The sequence below is a fragment of the Lipophrys pholis genome, assembly GCF_963383615.2.
Source record: "Lipophrys pholis genome assembly, chromosome: 15".
Lineage (NCBI taxonomy): Eukaryota > Metazoa > Chordata > Actinopteri > Blenniiformes > Blenniidae > Lipophrys > Lipophrys pholis.
Window position 1 is genome coordinate 5,458,553 of NC_137642.1, and position 17,824 is coordinate 5,476,376.

Consider the following 17,824-nt stretch of genomic DNA (forward strand, 5'->3'; position numbering starts at 1 on the left):
GCCTCTGACGTGCATCTGCAATCTGTCTTTCACAACTGGTAAATTCCCTAAAGAAATTAAAACAGCCAGTGTCATCCCACTATACAAACTGGAGACAGACACCAATTGAAAAATTACAGGCCCATTTCTCTACTGCCACAAATCTCCAAAACCTGAGAGAAAGTATGTATTTACTCACAAACTGGACAAATTTATTGACAAACACAAACAGTATGATTCAAATCAAAAGATAAACCTCTTTGTTTGATACATGAAGGACATAGCTGTAATGTCAAAAATACTACAGGTTGTTTTATTTGCTGATGACACAAAGGAGAAAACTTAGAACAGTTCATAGAGGAAATCACTTCAGAATTGAACAGATGAACAAAGTGGTTTGATCTCGTACATTTTGGACTAAACAAAGTAATCTTAGACGGGACAGAGACTCAATCAGGAGTAGAGTTCCATCGCCAATGCTGTGCGAAGGTGAAACCAACTGCCGAGGCCAATGAGGAGGCAGAGTTTGGCTAAAAAACCAAAGATCATTCTGTAGAACTTGATCTTCCATACAAACTGTCAGACTATGACTCAATCCTAAATGATTCAGGCGAAGAGTTGTGGCAGAGAGCTGGGGAAACAGGAAAGAAGAGGACTTACTTTGGTATTTAAAGTTAAGGTGGGGAAAGTAAGAAAGATCTCCAATGGCTCAAGATGAGAGGCAGTTGTTCTTACCCCACTAAGACTTGGACACTCCAGATTGAACAGTGGACTGGCTCTGACAGGAAACACAGGGTGGGGAACTGTGAGTGTGATGAACCAGAGACTGTGAGTGTGATGAACCAGAGACTGTGAGTGTGGTGAACCAGAGACTGTGAGTGTGGTGAACCAGAGATTGTGAGTGTGATGAACCAGAGACTGTGAGTGTGATGAACCAGAGACTGTGAGTGTGGTGAACCAGAGACTGTGAAGCACGAGCTCCTGAAGTAACTCAGACCAATGGAGGACCCTGTACAGAGACCTTGGAGTAGCTGGAGTTACTGTTTCAGTCTTTCCTCATTACTGAGTGTGGAGGAAAAGACAAATTACTTCTGGACTTTCTCAGATCCACGAGGTTGTACAGTAAAATATACTCGCAATGGAATGCACATAATAACCAGTAGATGGCAGCAATACGCCAGTGTTTCATAATCCTAAAAAGAAGAAGAGTACGCCTTTATTTTGAAAAGTCAGGGAGTAGGACTGTACGCATGCGTGTGTGAGCCAGCGAAAGCGTGAAAGTCCTGCTGAGTGGAATGGAGCAGCAGAGGATCTTGTGTGTGGGTCTGGTGTGTCTCGACATCATCAACGTGGTGGACAAATACCCAGAAGAAGATTCTGACAGCAGGTGAGCCGCAGCTTCACCTGAAGCTTCTTCAAGCTCACTCACCGTGCTCTGTGTGTGTGTGTGTGCGCGCCCGCCAGAGACCGAATATAGTCGTTCCCTTCTTATTTCTTCCATCCAAAGAAAAGAAACATCTTGTTTTAATTGGAAGAGTTTTATTTTTATAAATAATTGTAGTCTGTCAGAACAACTTTACAAAGGGAACACATGATATCAAAGCATTTCATCAATCTTTTCTCTATGTAGACTTCGTCAGTGTTAAAATGTGATTGAGTGTTCTTGTTGTTTGGGATTACCTGTTAATATTCAGACTTTGACTGGTTTATCATTGACAGCCTCCATCCCAATCTGTCAGTCATGATCCAAAGGTCATGAGCACAGGGGAGGGTGGAGAAGATCCACAGGGGAGGGTGGAGATGATCCACAGGTGAGGGTGGGGGTGGGGAAGATCCACAGGGGAGGGTGGAGATGATCCTCAGGTAAAGGTGGAGATGATCCTCAAGCCTGTGCACGAGTTGACGTAGATGCTATCTTGTTCGGAGACAAGATAGGGTGGAGACGAGTGACGCTGGATGAAGCTTCATGAACCACTGTCTTTATTTTCTCACTCCACCAGATGGCACTTTTCGTTTGAACTTTCGCAGTGTGGAGAACACAGACAGACGTTGTCTAGTGATGGCTATATGAAGCTTCATGATGCCTCGTGAACCACGTTCCTTTTTTTCTGACTCCACCAGATGGCGCTCTCGTTTTTAAGATAGAGGCTGATGGACTGCCGTTGTATTGTGCTTTCAAACCAGGCCCGGAGTGGCTAATCGGGGGGACCGGGACAATTCCTGGTGGGCTGGTCTGATGTTTGGGCCATGAGGGCCGGTGTTCACTTTTTTTTTTTTTTTCAGCTGGTGTTTTTTTTCCCCTCCACAGAACTGAGTTGATCACATGCTGTGTCGGCTGTTCCTGGGCCGCCTACGCCTCCCTCCACTGGCAGCTTTTTTTTTTTTTTTTTATAAACTTTATTTAAAGTTCGCCACTGGCAAACGACTTAAAGGAGACATATCATGCTTTTAAATCCTTCCTTTTTACATATAAATCATACAGTTGTGGTCTATATAAAGCGGAACTGCAATGCTTGGGTCTGAATTCCTCATTATTAGAGCTCCACAGGCCCCTTTTCTACCCCTTTTCTGATGTGCTTCTGAGAGCAACTCGTTTTGGGGCGGTCTCTTCATACCCCGCCTCCTCTCCAGGTTGCAGCGGTGACACTCGGTTCAACTTCACCCTGTTCGGCCATCTTTGTAGTTTGATAGAACAGATACAATTATCTAGCGGCGCAGAAACTTTATATTCACACATTATTTACAAAATGTCAACAACGGAAGATTTGTCCATCCAGCCATACATGTTGGAGCCAGAGTCGGACCCGGCGGAGCGAGATGAAAATGACGATGATGCAGCTGCAGAACAACGTCTTCATATGGATGTAACGCAATGGTGTGTTACTATATTTACACTAACTTCTCCATCCATGCCCACTACTACAATACTGCCTGTATTACAACGACTATTTAACACAGAAGTTACATTATAATCTAAAACGAGCACACAGCGCTAACATATGAAGACGGTGCAACTGCTAATGCTAACAAAACAATGACAGGGACGTCTTATCATCACACTTTTTAGCGTTATATACAGCTTACCGAAGTGCTCTGTTCGTCGTCTCCATAGATAGAAGGAACTGACCGCTCAATCAGACCAAGTCTTTCGGCAAATCCTTCTTTATACTGGCGGAGGTTGCTGAAGCAGTCATTCTTGAAGTGATTCGCGCACACAAAAATGACCTTACCCACAGATGTGGGTACATTTCTGTGAAAAATAAAACTCAACCAGGCACTTCGAAAAGGTTCTGATGCTGGGAGACGGTGTAACGAAGCTTGTGGGTTACTACATCCAACAACCGAACATTTCGACTTATCCTCTCGTAACTTCGGCACCCTTAGGTTGGACTACAAAATCGCAGCGAGAAACAAAAATGGCGGATTGCTCGAAGCGTCGATGTCCTAATTTGGCAGTTCCGCCGGGAATACTGTGACGTCATTGTTCAAAAAACGTAATAGAGAATAGAAAAATCGAAACGGATCGCAAAATATGACCAAAACAGAATATAAAGATATCAACGGAGCACCTGAAGAGACTACTTTGAACTTTTCTGTACTTCTAAACACTCTAAATATACAACAACATGCATTTAAGGGCTAAAAAAGTGGATTTAGCATGATATGTCCCCTTTAACATGTCCGTTCACTCGGTATGTGGTGTTTGAAGGATGGATATAAAGAGCAAGGTGGAGCAGAGAAGGCTAGAATTAAAAAGAGGAAAGTTCTAGAGACTGATGCAGCACAATGTGCTAAGATTGGCAACTTTTCATTAAAAGCAGCTCACGGTTAGAAACGACAAATGACGATGGAACAGGTACAGTGGGGCAAAAAAGTATTTAGTCAGCCACCAATTGTGCAAGTTCTCCCACTTAAAAAGATGAGAGGCCTGTCATTTTCAACATAGGTATACCTCAACTATGAGAGACAGAATGAGAAAAACAAAAATCCAGAAAATCACATCCACATGGTGGAAAATAAGTATTTAGTCAATCACCAAAGTTGAGACTGGCTCGGCCACTCTAGGACCTTGAAATGCTTCTTCTGAAGCCGCTCCTTCGTTGCCTGGCCGGTGTGTTTGGGATCATTGTCATGCTGAAAGACCCAGCCACGTTTCATCTTCGATGCCCTCGCTGATGGAAGGAGGTTTTTCACTCAGATTCTCACGATACATGGCCCCATTCATTCTTTCCTTTACACAGATCAGTCGTCCTGGTCCCTTTGCAGAAAAACAGACCCAAAGCATGATGTTTCCACCCCCATGCTTCGCAGTAGGTCTGGTGTTCTTTTGGATGCAACTCAGCATTCTTTCTCCTCCAAACACGACGAGTTGAGTTTTTACCAAAAAGTTCTATTTTGGTTTCATCTGACCATATGGCATTCCCCCAACCCTCTTCTGGATCATCCAAATGCTCTCGAGCAAACTTCAGACGGGCCTGGACATGCACTGGCGAGGGTTGGTGTTACACGTCTGGCACTGCAGGATGTGAGTCCCTGGCGGCGTAGTGTGTTACTGATGGTAACCTTTGTTACTTTGGTCCCAGCTCTCTGCAGGTCATTCACTAGGTCCCCCAGTGTGGCTCTGGGGCTTCTGCTCACCGTTCTTGTGTTCATTTTGACCCCACGGGGCGAGATCTTGTGTGGAGCCCCAGTGGTCTTGTATGTCTTCCATTTTCTAATAATTGCTCCCACAGTTGATTTCTTCACACCAAACTGCTTACCTATTGCAGATTCAGGCTTGCCAGTCTGGTGCAGGTCTACCATATTGTTTCTGGTGTCCTTTGATGGCTCTTTGGTCTTGGCCATAGTGGCGTTTGGAGTCTGACTGTTTGAGGTTGTGGGAAGGTGTCTTTTATACTGATAACCAGTTCAAACAGGAGCCATTAATACAGGTAACAAGTGGAGGACAGAGGAGCCTCTTAAAGAAGAAGTTACAGGTCTGCGAGAGTCAGATATCTTGCTTGTTTGGAGGTGACCAAATACTTATTTTACCATGGAATTTACCAATGAATTCATTAAAAAAAATACCTACAACCCGATTTCCTGGATTCTTTTCCCCCATTCTGTCTCTCAGCTGAAGTGTACCTATGATGAAAATCACAGGCCTCTCATCTTTTTAAGTGGGAGAACTTGCACACTTTGTGGCTGACTAAATACTTTTTTGCCCCACTGTAAGATATTTAACTTTGCCTCCAAACCTAACCCAATTCAATTATCAAGTCAAGGAGTTCTGTGACTTTGTGGCATATAACATGAAATTATATAATTTGAATAATAGTATGATGCAACGCCACATAAATGGGAAACTTTGTCTTTTGGCTGCTCAGAAACCAGATCCAGCTGCACCAAGCAGGCAGGACTGATCTCAAGAGAGATCAGATTATTATATTCAATATAATGAAGAGTAAGATGGAGACGTGCTCCATATGAGAAATGCACTGGGATGCTAGATGATTCAGCTCTACATTGATGAAACTGAGCTGAACTTTGTAAAAAAAAAGGCAGATTTGTGCTGAGAATTTAGAGCATTTTTAAAAAGTGATGAGGCAGTGATGAGGGGATTGATCCCGTCACTATGGAAGGAACAGCTGAGCTGTTGTAACAGTGTGTGGACAATCAAGCTGTACTTCCAATATATGAGACGTTTCTCAACAGTGCATTTGGTGAACTTGTGTTGAACTAAATTCTCATTATGAAACAACGCTGACTTGCAATGAATTGGAAATATAAAAAAAAATAATAATACACTGAATTACAAGGTTTTACTGAACAGTGCTATAGACTTCACATGTAAGATTCTAATTTCATGATTTTAATGAGTGGTGATCTAAAGTGAGTTAGGTGAAAATCAGTCCAATTCCGGCCCTGTTTCAAACATTTGTTGAACAGACACCGCCATCTAGAGGCTTCTCAATGTAAAGACGGTTGTTAGTGAAGCTTCATTTGGCCATCACTAGTTGCCACCATATTGTATGGAGCATCTCACAGTCAGGTAGCGCCAGAGTCAACCGGAGTTGACGCAGAACGAGCAACTTTGCCCGTGTTTTTTTTTATTTTTTTTAAGGAAAGCTGAAGAGAGCCTAGCAGTGAATCTTTCTCGGCATTCCCCTGAAAATTAACCTCAGTCTGAGGATGTGAGTATTTGAATTTGATGTCTCATATCTTAGTAAAATATCTTCCTTTGTTCTGCAGCTCTCTTTTCACACATATTTACATATACACTGTTTACAATAAACAAAGAAATGAATAAATGAATACGTGAACTTATACACAATCCCTTTCACTCAGACACACACACATAAGTCACTGAGCAACAAATAGTCCAGTGAAATCAGGTTTTTTTGTTTCAGGGTTTTTTGTAGTTCGTTCCAAGCAGATGGAGGCACAAACCCTCTTTTCACCAAAAAATATAAGATTCACAGTTCAAATGTTAAAGTGCACACAATCTCATCACAAATCCAGAATGAGAAACAGCGAATAAAAACATCCGACTGTCTAATTGAACACACACACACACACACACACACACACACACACACACACACACACACACACACACACACACACACACACACACACACACACACACACACACACACGGCAAAAGGTGGGTATGTATGTGAGAGAAATAAATCTAAATGAACAATCAATTTGTTTCTTAATTTAAACATTTATTAATATGCCATATCGTGTCAGTCTTTGTGGAAAAAGCATAATACAAAGTATTTCAGGATGGAAGCTCGTACTTTTAATGTGTGAAAATGTGTTTATGACTATTTGAGTTATGATTATTATTGTTGGACTCCACCTTCATCAGTGGAAATAAATACGCTGGATTTGCAGGGTGCCCTATCCAACGTGGCGTCGTGCTGTGATGTTGGCTCCGATAGGCAGCGCCAGTCTGTGAGGTGTCTCACTATTGTGGAGCCGTTGTGGAGGTAGCGTGGAGACATTGTGGAGATGTTGTGGAGGTAGTGTGGAGACGTTGTGGAGATGTTGTGGAGGTGGTGTGGAGACGTGGAAGTAGTGTGGAGGTGGTGTGGAGACGTTGTGGAGGTGGTGTGGAGGTAGTGTGTCAATTTTGGCCCTGAGCCTTTCTGTGTGGAGTTTGCTTGTTCTCCCTGTGTGTGGGTTTCCTCTGGGTTCTTCGGTTTCCTCACACAGTCCAGACACGCATGTGAGGTCAACTGGTGACGCTAAATTGCCACGAGGTGTGAATGCTAGTGTGTGTGGTTGTTTGTCCTGTGATGGACTGGAGACTCGGGTGAATCCTGTCCTCACCTGTCCAGGTAAATCCTTTCCTCACCTGTCCTCACCTGTCCTGGTGAATCCTGCCCGCGACCCTGAACAGGATCAGTGGTGTAGAAGGTGGATGAAGAGGGATGGATGAAGAGGGATGGATGATTGGGCCACACTGTGTGATCACTGTTTCTCCATGTTGTGATTGGATGTTCGGTCATTCAGGTGTTTGTCGCAGCGCTGGCAGCGTGGAGGAAATGCTTCCAACTCGTGCACGGTGCTTTCACTGCTCGGAGCTCCCTGCGCCTTCATGGGCTCACTGTCTGCTGGACCAGTGGCCGAGTAAGTACCAACACACAACAGTGTGTCTACAGTGCCTTGTGTCTCAGTGCTGCTAGAGGAATACGTTTGCCTTCTCTTACAGTGTTTCCATGGCAACAATTTATGGTATAAATACTGATTGTGTTTTTTTTTAATTGCAAATTGTTATTGTTGTCTACATTTTCTATGTAAATGTTTTTTTCTTAATGTTTCTTTTCATATATTTTTTTCATTGGGCAAATTAAGGCCCTGTTTACACGACACTGTTTCACGTGACAACGCCTAATCCGTTAAAAAAAAGGAGTGTGTTTACACTGCAGCAGCGGACACAGAGACAACGATGTAGTTAGTATGCTAGGCCACTGGAGGGCGCTGTTGCTTGATTTTGTTATGAAACTACACAGACGTGTGTGCAGAGAACAGAACACTATAAACGTGAAGAAAATGGAGAGAACCTGACATCCGCATGGACTGATGATGCATCGGATGTTATCAGGGGAGAGTCTCAACTATTAAACTACTGATCCGGATGATAAAACTAGAATATGGGCCGTGGGTCATACCACTACGCGGCCGCCATGTTTGTTTACAACTGAATGAGCTGGAGGGAGGGGGAGAGATGTGCATGCGCAGTAACAGGCTCTGTAGCCTCCATCAGTCTCTGCAGGAGGGATTTGCGCCGTGAAAGAATCTTTCCACCTTGGGAGCCGGATTAAAAACTTTGTGGATACAGTGCATCCGCACACTGGTGCCGTGTAAACGGACCCCCCAAAAGTGAAGAAAGTTTTACGGATACACTCAAATTCGTTGTCGTGTAAACGGGGCCTAAATTTGTCCATGTGGGATGAATAAATATATATATATATATATATATATATATATATATATGAGTGAAGGGAGAACCAGACCTGTGCTGAGAATCCTTTGAAATTATTCATGTAAAGACGATTTTATAATTCATACAGTCAGAGATATCATTTACACGTTGATGGGAAACTCAACACATCGCAGTCAGTTAAAACTGATTCTCCTTCATCACGTTCACATCTCATGCCTCATTTCAAATGGATAGAAAAGTCATCTGCAATAGTGACCTCTGGTGTTAGAAGTGAGTACTGCAGGCTCCTCACTGCTCCTGATGTCCAGGAGGGATATTGAAGCTGTGTTTGGCTCGTTATCCTGAGGAAGAGAGGCGCTACATTACAAAGGCTTAGCTCGCTTTGCTGGGCAGAGGAAGTGTAAACAGTTTCCTGTCTATAGTTTTATTTTGGAGGATTTTCAGAGGCACTGCATCGACGTGTCTCTGGTTTCTGAGCACGCTCAGTGTGTTCCTCCAGCCTCTGTGGTCATCAGCAACATCAGCACTGGAAGCCGCACCATCCTGCACATGAACAGGTGTGTGTACGTGTGTGTGTGTTTAACTTCCTTTGTTTCAGGTGCATTCTCCTCACAGTCACAGAGCCTCCACCCGTCACAGAACCTCCACCCGTGACAGGACCTCCGCCGTGCTGTTCCAGTGATCACAGCCGGGCTCTGTGCTTAGCTGTGCTGGTATTTTGAAGGGTGTTTGTCTGTCTCTGTTAGTTTCATCATGGCCGACTTTTTGAGGCGCGGGGTGGACGTGTCAGCGGTGGTTTGGCAGGATGAAGGTCAGACTCCGTGTGCGTGTTGCGTGGTTTGTCCTTCCAGCGGATCTCGAACGGTTGTTCTCTCCGATACGTAAGAAAATTGGCCGTCAGCTCACAGTGTTTGCTAAACACTTCACCAAAAACACAAGGCCAACACAGAGATTTCAGTGATGTACCAAAGGTGGACTCTGGATTGGCGTCCTGCTTCACGTGTGAAACGTGCACATCAGAGAGACCCGCTGAACGGCTCCATTTTGCTCCGAACTTGTAGACGTGAACAAAGTGGCTCCGCTGAGCGCCGGTGGCCTAAAATGGTAACCGACCTGAACAAACATTGCTGCAGGTGGATACAAAGTGTGTGGAGTGTTTACCGAACACTGTTTGGAATGTATCGATGGTCCTGATCCTGATGATGAATCTGAATCGTGGAATGATGACGGTGAATCATGTGACCACTGCGGAGGCAGGCTCTGAAGTCCTCAACCTGATTGAATGCCCCAATCTTATGGAGGTCAGTGCTTTTATTTTGTAAACTAGTCATTCTTCACTGTGTTTTTCAGTGTGAGCTGAAGCTGGCCCTGTACACGTGGAGAACGTTGAGTCTGTGTTTTTGTTTTCCAATTTCAGTTCATTAAAGAAATAGTTTGTCCATTTCTTTTAGTCTCTCCATTGAAACTCTCGTAATCCCGAACAGCCTGAAGGCTGTTTAACGTCTGTTGTAGTCTCTGCAGTGGTTCAATAATTTATCTTGATTGTATCTTTTAATTTTTACTTAAAGCATTTGCTGGGAATTAAAGCTTGACCTGCAATCATGAGATAAACACACCTTTGCAGACACGTCACCTCTTGATCCTCACAAGGTCTACAAACAAACAAGACTTCCGTGCTCAGGAAGAGGTGGATTTCATTCTTTGTTTTCATGGTTTATTAGTGCGACAAGTAGTTTATCAGTGTGATGGCTGGTTTTTCATTCATATAGGTAGTTGACTGATGAACGACTTATTGAAAAGAATAGCTGATCATTCAAATTCCTGGTTTATCGTTTAGATGGATGGTTTAAATTCAGATTTCTGGTTCATTGTTCAGATTCCTAGTTTATCATTTAGATTCTTGGTTTATCAGTGAGATGATTAGTTTATTATTCAGATTCCTGGTTTATCAGTGAGATGGGTAGTTTATCATTCAGATTCCTGGTTTATATTCAGATTCCTGGTTTATCAGTGAGATGGGTAGTTTAGCATTCAGATTCCCAGTTTATCATTCAGATTCCTGGTTTATATTCAGATTCCTAGTTTATCAGTGAGATGGGTAGTTTATCATTCAGATTCCTGGTTTACTATAGGGCTGCAGGTTCTTCAGGCGGGTTGGAGGTTTACCAGTCTGAATGTCAACCATCAGGTACACATAGAATATCAATGGATGAAGCTGCATCCTAACATGAAACTGTGCTTAAACACATGAACACTGATTCTGGCTATTGAAGGTGCAGTGATACTGACCCTGATGTCACTAACTTCAGTTCTTGTGCCCAAGAAACCTTCCTGATGTCACAGCGGAGGATTTTTCCAAGGTGGACCTCCGTCAGTACAAATGGATCCACTGGGAGGTGAATCCCAGACTAACCTATTTATTTCACTATAAACCTTCCACAGATCTAAATTGGACTATGATTATTCAAACATGAAGAAGTAGAATTAACCTGCCATAGTGAGCCAAACCTGCTTAAATGACAACCTCACTAGTAGAAATCTGCTTTTTGAAATATGCAATCTGCTCTGGACTTTGTAATCTGCAATATGAACTGCTGTTTGTGTCATGTAATCTGATTGTTGTCAACGTTTCAGGGACGGAATGCTGATGAACAACTGAAAATGATTCAGGGGGTCATGATGCATAACAGCACATTGCCACCAGATCAGCAGATCACAGTGTCTGTGGAGATAGAGAAGACCAGAGAATCGCTGTATCAGCTGTTTCCACTTGGTGATGTGGTGAGACAACAAACCTGACTTGTGAGAGAGATCCATCCATCCATCCATCCATCCTCCATTGGTCTAAACCTCTAGCAGTAAATGTATTTCTAGATTATTATTACTGTAACTCTATAAAACACATGTATCAAGGCTGGACTTTATAACAACAGCAACCTTAGAGGCCTGTGGTACATAACCTGTTTTTAAAGAGAGGTTGATCTGATCTAGTATTGATTACTAATTAGGGATGGATCCCATCCAGTCTCTGCTGCTCTGCTCGCTGGCTGCAAACTGTGGACTGGATTTCCTGAAGGGAGGCGGGTCTCAATGAGACGCCGAGTAATGAGTCAGGAAATCCATTCCACAGTTTGCAGCCAGTCAGCAGGCTAGCCAAGCAGCACTGTGTTATCCAACTTTTTATGACATGTCGCTGTTTGGATGTATTTTACGCGCAAAACACCGCAAAGCAACACAGCAACGTGCAACATTAGCGAAACCATTGTACAGCGAGGCGCCGCTCTCCAGCCAGGTGTCACCGTTTTAAAACGCCAACTCGCCGAGGAGAACGGCGCTGACCGCGGCATCAAAATGATGAAAAGCAGCTCCTCCACGCTGCAGCAGGCGATTCACACCTCCGTGAAGCTGTGTCCTACTCCACACAAAACTCTGAAAATAGTCCCAATCGTTTGTGCTGCGTTAGTGCTGGTCACACTGCTGTTTGTGCTGCGTTGCTAAAGAATTTCCCCAGGGATTAATAAAGTGATTCTGAGGTTTTAAAGATAGAACTAGTTTATTATGAGATGATGACGTCACGCAGACTCCCTCTGTGGTGTACGTCACTTCTGGTTTTGTACAGGTCGTGTGCTGATGAAAGTGAGGGTTAACATGCGGACCTGGAATAAAGCAGTCAACTATGAACATGTGTACGGCATGCTTAGTGTAATGCGAGATAACAACACGACCCCCACATTGTCCAAATTGGACAAAAATAAGTTTGTACTGCTTCCTTTTCCGACCTTATACTAACCTCAAGTAGCCTTTTGAGAGAATACTTATAGTCGTACATTTCATACTTGCCTGTAGACAGTTTTATTACAGCCTCATATATAATCAACAATAATGATAATAATATTAAAGCAAACAGAGCAGAAGTGAAAAAATGTGGATCGGTGCAGCCCTAATCAAGTTGATCTGATCTAGTATTGATGTACTAATCAGGTTGATCTCATCTAGTATTGATTACAAATCAGGGAAATGTGTTTCAGCAGTTCAGAGGGGATTGGATCTAACAGACATGTTGGTTTTCATGAGGAACTCAGAGACTCTATGATGGAGGCTGGAGAACTAATTCAGGTTCTATTGACAATCTGAAGATGTGGTTGATCGGCCTTTTACAGTGTGTGTTTAGTTTGATCCCTTTGGTCACATTCATTGACTTGTTTTTCCTCTATCTTCAGGTCTTCGTCAGTAAAGATGTTGCTCGTCACTTTGGATTTGATTCGGCTGCAGCTGCTCTGAGGGGGCTCTATCGTCGAGTCAAACAAGGGTGAGAATGCTCAGTTGTCTCTCACTCATCAGTTTCTAGCCCTCTTTGACCCCTCTGCCTCCCAGGGCTGTCCTCATCTGTGCCTGGGCAGAAGAAGGAGCCGATGCTTTGGGTCCTGATGGGACACTCGTTCATTCAGATGCATTTCCTCCTGAAACTCTGGTGGACACTTTGGGAGCTGGAGACACTTTCAACGCTGCTGTCATCTACAAACTGTCCACCGGTGAGACATGACTGATCCGTCTGAAGTTTTAAAATGCATGTTTTCACCACTTTCATTAGTATTAATTGAAAGTCTTTCTCGTGTTACTCTTTCTACAGCTGTCTTCAGATAAGAAGTTCTTCTGATTGCTGTTTCACTAAAATTGGTTTAGTAAATTGATATACTTTCCGTCTGCAGGGGGACATTTGAAGAGCGCTCTGACCTTCGGCTGTAGGGTGGCTGGCAGGAAGTGTGGTTTCCATGGTTATGACGGCCTCCGCGATCAGTTCAGGGACGAGTAAGAAATTGTTTTAGATAAGCTGCAGTGTGAGGTTACTCATCCAGGAATAAACCAACATGTACAGAGAATCACATTTCCTCTTTTATGTGATGTAGTGATGGTCATTATTTAGTCCTGTCATGCACACAAACTGGAATAACATGTCCAATATAATAAAGATTAAAAACAATGAACTGTGGACTTTCATATCTTATTTATTTATTTGTCCAGCACTTTGGTCCACTGTGGTGTCTCACAGCTCAGAGTGCTGGAGGATGACCCAGTGTGACTTCAGCAAGTTGCCCTCATCTATACAAGAAAAACTTCAGAAGGACCTTGAGACCATCTCCGTAACGCAACACAGCAAGCACAACGTGGTGCGACTGGAGGAATATTGGAGTGGAGTGGAGTGATATTGTCCGGTTGTGGTGTGTCAGTGGTCTACTGGGAGCAGGCTTGGTTGAAGAGTCTGACTGCAGCAGGGAGGAAGGACCAATCACCTTGCTGTGCCTGGTTGTAGGACCAGTTTAAACTTGAAGGTGTTACTGGGGTGAAGGTTCACAGCGTGGGACATGTCTCCAGCATATAAGGAGCATAATTAACAGTCGTCACTCATTTGATGACATAAATCATCCAAGGCTTTGAAACTGGCAGTGGTGGGATTTGAACCCACACCTCCTGAGAGACTGGAGTCTAAATCCAGCACCTTAGACCACTCTACCTGCATATTCTCAGTTAAGTGTTCATCCAATGTCCACATGATAACTGTCCATGGCTGAGCATCATCAGAATGGTGTACTTTAGTTGAAAAGGAACCGAGACCACTGTCAGCAAGCATTGCTACTGAGCACTCAGTTAGAACCTGTCCAGTCACAGTATTGATTTGCAGCAAGTGTTGGATCCTTGAATCAGTTATTAGACTTTGAAGCCTTGTTGGGGGAGAAAACAGAAAGCCTCAATAGCAGAGGAAGGTTGGGATCCATGGAGCTCTGGTTTCTGGGCCCAGCAGGCTTCCACTCTGCGCAGAGCAGGAATCACATGGAGGTTCTGAGAGCAACAACATCCACTGGACTTAGCACGTCTGTTTGCTTTTGTTTGGTGAGAAAATCATTTCAGTGGAGAACATGAGACTCATTGTTTCATCACAACATGGTTTATCGTTGAACATCTGTTCTTCAAGCATCCAGGTTCCTTGTAGGATCTTCTTCCCACTGAGGTTCTTGTTCACGTACATGGGGGACATGAAAGTCCACTTAAAGGAATTCCACAATCCATTTACTGCTCTGTAGCCCCACTCATCCTGGTGGAGGAGAGACTGTGGTGGGAGGTGCATGTGAGCTTAACTAGTGACGCTAAACACTTTGAACATCCAGTCTCCAAGGTATTTCTGAACTATGTACAGTAACATGGCCTCATATCTTATAGCACCATCTTTTTCTCCTTCATCCTCACAAACCTTCCAGCCACCTCATTCTCATCAACCACAACGTCTCTCTATGGAGAGCAAAGTGAGGCAAAGTCCACTTTAAGATTTTTCAGGATCTGCATGACTTTGTCTTCTGCCATCTCATCATGAAGGTATTTTGGTGTCATACTGGAGGAGGTACTGCCATCGTACTGGGGGGAGGTACTGGTGTCATACTGGAGGAGGTACTGCCGTCGTACTGGGGGGAGGTACTGCCGTCGTACTGGGGGGGAAGCACTGCCGTTGTACTGGGGGAGGTACTGCCGTCGTACTGGAGGGAGGTACTGCTGTCGTACTGGGGGGGAAGCACTGCCGTTGTACTGGGGGAGGTACTGCCGTCGTACTGGAGGGAGTTACTGCCGTCGTACTGGGGGAGGTACTGCCGTCGTACTGGGGGGAGGCACTGCCTTCGTACTGGAGGGAGGTACTGCCGTCGTACTGGGGGACGTACTGCCGTCGTACTGGGCGGAGGCACTGCCTTCGTAATGGGGGGAGGCACTGCCTTCATACTGGGGGGAGGCACTGCCTTCGTACTGGAGGGAGGTACTGCCGTCGTACTGGGGGGAGGCACTACCATCGTACTGGGGGAAGGTATTGGTGTCATACTGGAGGGTAGTACTGCCGTCGTACTGGGGGGAGGCACTACCATCGTACTGGGGGAAGGTATTGGTGTCATACTGGAGGGTAGTACTGCCGTCGTACTGGGGGGAGGCACTACCATCGTACTGGGGGAAGGTATTGGTGTCATACTGGAGGGTAGTACTGCCGTCGTACTGGGGGGAGGCACTACCATCGTACTGGGGGAAGGTATTGGTGTCATACTGGAGGGAAGTACTGCCGTCGTACTGGGGGAGGTACTGCCACTGACCGTTAGAGAAATGAAGGGCATACAGGAGTACACTCTTCACCTGCATTACCCAAAATGCATGATTTCAGGACCGAAATTAGAATGAACAAACTTGATTAATTTAATAATGGTTTTATCATGATCCAACTGTAGTAACATTAATGCACGTCTGTACTGCCTGTTGTCACCTGTTGTCCAACCGGACTCAAACTAGCTTCATGGATTTGACTGATTTTATGTAATCTCCTAATTTGATCTTTGCTTGTGTTGTATAAACTCTGATATACATTGCTTTGGATAAAGTGTCTGCTGGATGGTATTGTAACACTGTCTGTTAACCCGACCTATTAAATAAATACACATAATAGAAGGATTCATTGTTCAGTTTATGAGGCATTAGGTGAATACCTTTAATTGCTGTGACACGTGTGTGTGTGTGTGTGTGTGTGTGTGTGTGTGTGTGTGTGTGTGTGTGTGTGTGTGTGTGTTGACAACTCCCCATCTGCTTCAGCCTGAAATGGGAATAGTGAAACGGAACATAAAGTTAAAGCAACAGGTTCAAAATACAGACACGTATGTAACCAACCATCAGCACACCAGGTTGTTGTAGCGTTGTATGTCATTAGGGCTGCAGCTACCAAATATATTTTTTTCCAAGTATAAAAAAAATCCCATTAATAAACACTGCTTTTAAATTATGCACTGTCACATTCTGAATATGACTTAAGTTAGGAGCCCTGTCTCAATCAGACAACATAATGGTTTACAATAAAGTATTTAATTACCAAATCATTGTGCTAAATGCAAGTCATCCCACAACTCCGACGATAATTGAAATTGTTGGGAGCTCCAGGTGACTGTAGACGTGTGCGGACACGCTGTGGGATAAAAGTAGATCTGTGCATGTCTGAAAGAACACTCTAAGGACACTGGGAAAATAAATCGTTTATCCTAAGTTAATGTAACTGGGATACATCAGGTTAAGCATGTTTTCCAACCCCAAATTTCTTCTTAATTATTTAAAAGTAGTCTTCTCAACAGGTTGGTAAAAACTGAGTTTGGTTAAATGATCTTCTTTCATTCATTTGTATGTTAACATTTACAGTGTAGCACCTATCAACAAGTGCTGCAACCACTAGCTTTGAACCATTTCATCATCGGGGGCCACAGTGCAGAAGTCAAACACACAGAATAAGAGAAGCCATCTTTGTATGTTGTTTATTTTTGCTTCCATCAGGTACATATTGCAAGTTAACAATCAAAGCAATCCAGATTTACTCAATCCAGTCTGGGTTGGAAAGAAAAAACGTCTAAACTAATCTGCCTTCACCGAGGTTTCTGATTAATCACGTTCTTACAAACTATTCAGGCTTAAACTTTCCAACTTGTAAACGGATCCATTTATACATTGAATGCCTTGCAAAGAGGAGATGCTCTTGTCGAAAAACTGAGCGCATCAAATCTAGTCATCTTATATTTGTCTCGACGTGTATTCTACGCCAAAAAAAAAAAAAATCTTTTTGAAGAACCTGTTTAAATATTCGCAAATCTTCCTCCTTCCTCCCACATCAAACAATAAACAACCCTTCCACTTCAGAGCCGTTATAAATTAATTTGGGGAGTTGTAAAAAACACTTGGTGGGTATTTTCAGAAGTCACGTCCGTGAGAACCATTTTTATACAACTGTGATAACAATGGTTGCAACTTTTCACCAAGTCTTGCAATCTAATAACAATATTGAAAATAGTGGTAATAATACAGTATTAATACATTTAAGATCGGTAAAGAGATAAAGTAACGGTTAGCAGATAGTTATTATGTTTGTTTATTATGTATTTTTTTCATGACCCTCTTCTCGGCCATCTTACCTTCCGTAGTTTCAAAAGTTTAACTGGCCTAACGTGTGAGGGAAAGATACTTCATGGAAAAACAATGATAGACTATACGTACCGTGTGTATAGAGTTTTAGCTTTCTTAAGTAAAGATTGGTGAACCGCTCCATCCAAAGTGCAGGCCCTCCTTCATGACCTCATCAAACAGGGCCATAAATCACTTATTTTGTCACAAAGCACATTGTGACTTCTCTCTAACATCGACAACTCCTCAATTTCACCCTCCCCCCAGGTTAAGAGCCTGAGTGTAATCCTGGACAGCCCTCTTTCATTTCAATCTCACATCAATAACATTACCAGGTCTGCCTACTTCCATCTACGAAACATCAACCACCTTCACCTTCACCCCTCTCTCACCCCCACACTGCTGCCATCCCAGTCCACAGCCTTGCCACTTCCCGCCTGGATTACT

At 43.7% G+C, this 17,824-nt stretch overlaps 1 protein-coding gene across 3 annotated transcripts; it reads left to right on the plus strand.

The window, feature by feature from the left end:
- Positions 1-1,217: 1,217 nt before the first annotated feature.
- On the plus strand, positions 1,218-13,407 carry khk (ketohexokinase). 3 transcript variants are annotated; one of them, XM_080481531.1, is made up of 8 exons: positions 1,218-1,366; positions 7,483-7,599; positions 9,163-9,297; positions 10,740-10,812; positions 11,051-11,197; positions 12,637-12,725; positions 12,791-12,948; positions 13,126-13,407. In XM_080481531.1, exons 1-8 carry the CDS (start codon positions 1,275-1,277, stop codon positions 13,227-13,229), a joined length of 915 nt encoding a protein of 304 aa, XP_080337657.1. In that variant the 5' UTR covers positions 1,218-1,274; the 3' UTR covers positions 13,230-13,407. The 3 variants fall into 3 exon arrangements, with proteins under 3 accessions (XP_080337657.1, XP_080337659.1, XP_080337658.1); XM_080481532.1 differs by lacking the exon at positions 9,163-9,297 and adding an exon at positions 8,839-8,973 and having other exon boundaries at positions 1,224-1,366; positions 13,126-13,389; XM_080481533.1 differs by lacking the exon at positions 9,163-9,297 and having other exon boundaries at positions 1,220-1,366; positions 13,126-13,389.
- The last annotated feature ends 4,417 nt before the right edge of the window (positions 13,408-17,824 follow it).